This window comes from Rhinopithecus bieti, unplaced genomic scaffold (genome assembly GCF_001698545.2).
Source record: "Rhinopithecus bieti isolate Rb0 unplaced genomic scaffold, ASM169854v2 scaffold_13400, whole genome shotgun sequence".
NCBI lineage: Eukaryota > Metazoa > Chordata > Mammalia > Primates > Cercopithecidae > Rhinopithecus > Rhinopithecus bieti.
This window is the reverse complement of record NW_016807991.1, coordinates 2678647-2683169: the sequence shown is the minus strand read 5'-3', so window position 1 is coordinate 2683169 and position 4523 is coordinate 2678647. Positions and strand designations below refer to the sequence as shown.

The following is a 4523-nucleotide window of genomic DNA, read 5'->3' as shown; positions in this document are numbered from 1 at the left end:
AAAAAAAAAAAAAAAAAAGACGGGGTCTCACTGTGTCCAGGCTGGTCTCAAACTCCCGGGCTCAAGCTTCACTCACCTCAGCCTCCCAAAGTGCTGGGATTACAGCATAAGCCACAGCACCCAGCCGGCACTAATGAATTTAATCTTCACAAGAACCCTATGAAATAGATACTGTCATTATCCCCATTTTACAAATGGAGAAATGGAGGCACACAGATATTATATCAGTCAATAGCGCTCACTTCAGGGAATGGAACAGGATGGGATGGATGGGTAGGACTGGGGAGGCAGCTGGGGAAATTTTCATTTTATCTGTAATGTTTGAAATTTTAAGGTGAGAACATATGCATGAATTATATGGATATAGAAAAAAAAATCTTTTTTTTTTTTTTTTTTTTGAGATGGAGTCTCACTCTGTCACCCAGGCTGGAGTATAGTGGCTTGATTTTGGCTCACTGCAACCTCCACCTCCTGGGTTCAAGTGACACTCCTGCCTCAGCCTCCCGAATAGCTGAGATTACAGGCATGCACCAGCACACCCAGCTCATTTTTTTGGATTTTTAGTAGAGATGGGGTTTCACCATATGGGTCAGGCTGGTCTCGAACTCCTGACCTCAAGTGAGCCACCTGCCTTGGCTTCCCAAAGTGCTAGGATTACAGGCATGATCTGCCATGCCCAGCTGAAAAAAAAAAATCTTTAAATTAAATGGAATTTAGAGACACGTAGGCAGAAAACTACAGGAACCCTCAAAAACTTTCCATTTTGCTCAAGGGACTGGATCTCTGTCCTGCAGTAAAAGACATGGGATGGAGAAAGGGGCCACTGGGGGCATCCACAGAGACCCACCTGCAGCCGGCTCATCCATGGAAAAGGCCTTGTTCTCCACGAACATGCTCTGACCCTTCTGCTCTTTCAGGATGGTCTCATAGCCCACACCCCGGGTGGGGTACATGTCCCCCTGGTAGCTTTGCTCTGGGCTGGCCTTGGTCACCTGAGAGACCTCGGGGATGACGTAGAAGAGGACAAAGGCCCAGGCATTGGCGGCAAGGGCGATGGCCAGCGTGGGGTCATCCCAGGTGGGGCTGTTGCGCTGCTCGTTGCCGTAGGTATACATGACGATCCACACCACCCATATGGCAATGGAGGTGGCCGTGGTGAGCAGCACGAAGACCCCGTGCTTACGCCAGCGCTTGAAGCGGCCACACAGGGCAGGCCAGGCCCCCAGGAAGGCACCCAGCAGCAGCAACATAACGTAGATGAGCGCCATGACAAAGTCCATGTTGGCAATGGCACAGGGGGAGGCCACGGCCCAGTGGGCACTGCTGTTGCCCTGAGGGCTGCCCTCGCCACTGCCCCGAACCAGTGTGATTATCAGCCACTCCGTATTGATGATGACCTCCACCAGGGTCAGCAGCAGAGCCACAGTGAAGATCACCCAGCCCCGGGGCCCATGGTTCTTCCGGGCCAGGAAGTTGAGGGCAAAGACGTGGGCCGCCAGACAGGAGAAGCAGATGGCGAACAGAACCCCAAAGAGGAAGCGCCGAGAGGCACAGGTGGAGAAGTCGGGCTTCACCACGCAGGCAAACACGAGGCAGAAGAGGCCCAGGGTCCCCAGAAGGAAGAACACCTGGGTCCCCAGCAGGCTGCGTTTCTTGGTGTCCTGCACAAAGGGGAGGCTGGCCACCAGGATGATGGTGAGCACAAATGTGGTGACGACGCCTGCCCCAGCCACGGCCTCCAGGACGATGCCCCACGCCCCAGAGCGGTCACACAGATTGTAGTAGAGGGGGTTGAGGCCTTGGCTGCAGCCGGGTGGGACATGGCTCTGGGCCTTGGCCCCTGGGAACAGGAAGAGAGGCAGTCCCAGGCACATCACCAAGGCTTTGTGGATGGCCATCCTGGCTCCCAGGCCAGGCTCTGGTTGGGTCCCTACAGACAGAAGGAAAAGGGACAAAATTAGTCCTCCCAGGTCAGACTCCAATATACATGGTGCTGCTTTCCCCACCCCAAACCCAGGCAGACAGTGCCAGCTGACCATGAGGCTCTCTGGACCTCAGAATCCTTCTTAACACAGAACTCCCGAGAGGCATTTCAACTGGCCAGAGAGGCAAATGAGATGAAGCCCATTTGTCAGCCCTATTCCTAGCCACGGCAAAGGAAAAACCTGTCATTGAATTTTCAGTGCCCTCCCTTCTGCCAACCATAACCTGGGTTCAGATATTCCCTGAGCTCTAGGGGCTAGGGTGGAAGATGAAGGTGCTTTGTGAACAAGTCAAGACGAAGCATACCACCCACCCAGCACTTCCTCTCTGCCCTGGGACTTCCAGGCTTCAGGAGGTCAGCTGCTATGTCCCTAAACTCCATTCCTGTAAGGCCTAAATCCATAGCCAGTCAGCTATGCATCCATTAATTCACTCATTCATTCATTCATTTATTCAATAAGGACTTAACAAGCACCTGCATCAGGTATAACCGACAGCCAGGAAAAATGAAGAGACAGTCATTTTCCCACTTTTAGTGCCAAGTCTCCACTTCAGAATCCTACATTTTTTGCCTAGCTCAGAAGCGGACGTCAAGGATAAAATAAACAAAGTCCCCAGCTAAGGAGTTAATGACTTAATGCCAAAATTTTCCTTCGGAGCATTAACATTTTAAAAGCAAGAACAAGGCAAGGGCAATGCAAAACCCAAAGGAATTAATCTTTAATAGAAGACTTTAAGACGTCGTAGCGGCCGGGCGCGGTGGCTCACGCCTGCAATCCCAGCACTTTAGGAGGCTGAGGCGCGCGGATTACGAGGTCAGGAGATCGAGACCATCCTGGCTAACACAGTGAAATCCCGTCTCTACTAAAGAATACAAAAAATTAGCTGGGCGTAGTGGTGAGCGCCTATAGTCCCAGCTACTCTGGAGGTTGAGGCAGGAGAATGGCGTGAACCCAGGAGGCGGAGGTTGCAGTGAGCCAAGATTGTGCCACTGCACTCCAGCCTGGGCGACAGAGCAAGACTCCGTCACAAAAAAAAAAAAAAAAAAAAAGACGTCGTAGCTAGAAGGCAAGAAAGTTAGCTTTTATTAACACCAGCAAGGTAATTTTCACTCCATCTACTCACTGCCGCTCTACCAAATGCCACAGATCTGTGCCAAAGAAGAAAACCAAACCCCTGCTCCCAATACCGATTGGATTTTCCCGCGTGAAGTGGAGGTAATGGATTTAACAGGTTAAGAGAGACACTAAAGACCAAATCAATGAGTTTTTTCCAATCAAAAGTTTTAAATGTACTTGCAGGAACCTAACACTGAAAATTTAAATGCTGCTGAGCACGGTGGTTCATGCCTATAATCCCAGAACTTTGGGAGGTCAAGGTGAACAGATTGCTTGAGTTCAGGAGTTTGAGACCAGCCTGAGCAACATGGTGAAACCCCATCTCTATAAAAAATACAAAAATAGCAGCCAGGCGCAGTGGCTCACACCTGTAATCCCAGCACTTTGGGAGGCCAAGATGGGTGGATCACTTGAGGTCAGGAGGTTGAGACCAGCATGGCCAAAATGGTGAAACCCCGTGTCTACTAAAAATACAAAAATTAGCCGGGCGTGGAGGTGCACGCCTATAATACCAGCTATTCAGGAGGCTAAGGCAGGAGAATCACTTGAGCCTGGGAGGTGCAAGTTGCAGTGAGCCAAGATCATGCCATTGCACTCCAACCTGGTCAACAGAGTGAGACTCCATATAAAAACAAAAGAAAACAAAACAAACATATATATATGAATTAGCAGGGTTTGGTGGCATGCACCTGTAGTCCAAGCTACTTGGGAGGCTGAGGTCAGAGGATCATCTGAGCCCAGGGGATCGAGGCTGCAGTGAGCTGTGATTACACCACTGCACCGCTGCCTGAGCAACAGAGCGAGACTGTTTCCAAAAAAAGAAAGAAAACTAAAAAAAAAAAGAGAGAAATCTTAAATGCTTTAAGAAGCAGGTTATACATTTCAAAATTCTATGAATGCAGGTAGTCCACATTTAAGTCACCCCACGTGTTGAAATAACTAGTTGTAACCCCGCTTCATCAGGAACTCTCTGGGAAAACGGCAACCAAGCTTTCCTGGTCTGACAGTGACCACTAGTGGCTGGTAGGGGAATGGCATTATCTAACTGTATTCTGTAAGGCTGCTACCCTTCTTCCCTTCTTGGGGGGACTGTGAGGTTATTTATACACGGTTTACCTCCTTACTGTTTTCTACCATTCCTGGCTACTTAATTTCTAATAGGCAAACAAAAGCCCTACATCCCACAGTTGATAGAAATTGTCCCTCTTTTCAACACAGAAGCAAAAAAAATTCTGTCCATAATTGATATGTGAAAGAACATGTACTGAATCAGGGGCAATGAAACTCATAAAATTCAGTGAAATGGACACAATAAAGAGGACCCATTGTCAAAGTCCCTTCAAATAGTCTGCAGGCCACTTGAAAATATTTAGGTCATTTTAGCCATCTTAGCTACCTCGTCTTTCAATTAATCTTGCTTAA

General features: G+C 49.0%; 1 protein-coding gene across 6 annotated transcripts in view; it reads right to left on the bottom strand.

Annotated features, from left to right (window-relative positions):
* GPRC5C (G protein-coupled receptor class C group 5 member C) overlaps positions 1 to 4523 on the bottom strand; it is a 23480-nt gene that overhangs the window by 10670 nt on the left and 8287 nt on the right. For all 6 annotated transcript variants that reach the window (XM_017884853.1, XM_017884854.1, XM_017884849.1 and 3 more), the window contains exon 2: positions 848 to 1930. In XM_017884853.1, the coding sequence (XP_017740342.1) occupies positions 848 to 1930 (1083 nt within the window). The remainder of the gene's footprint in view (positions 1 to 847; positions 1931 to 4523) is intronic.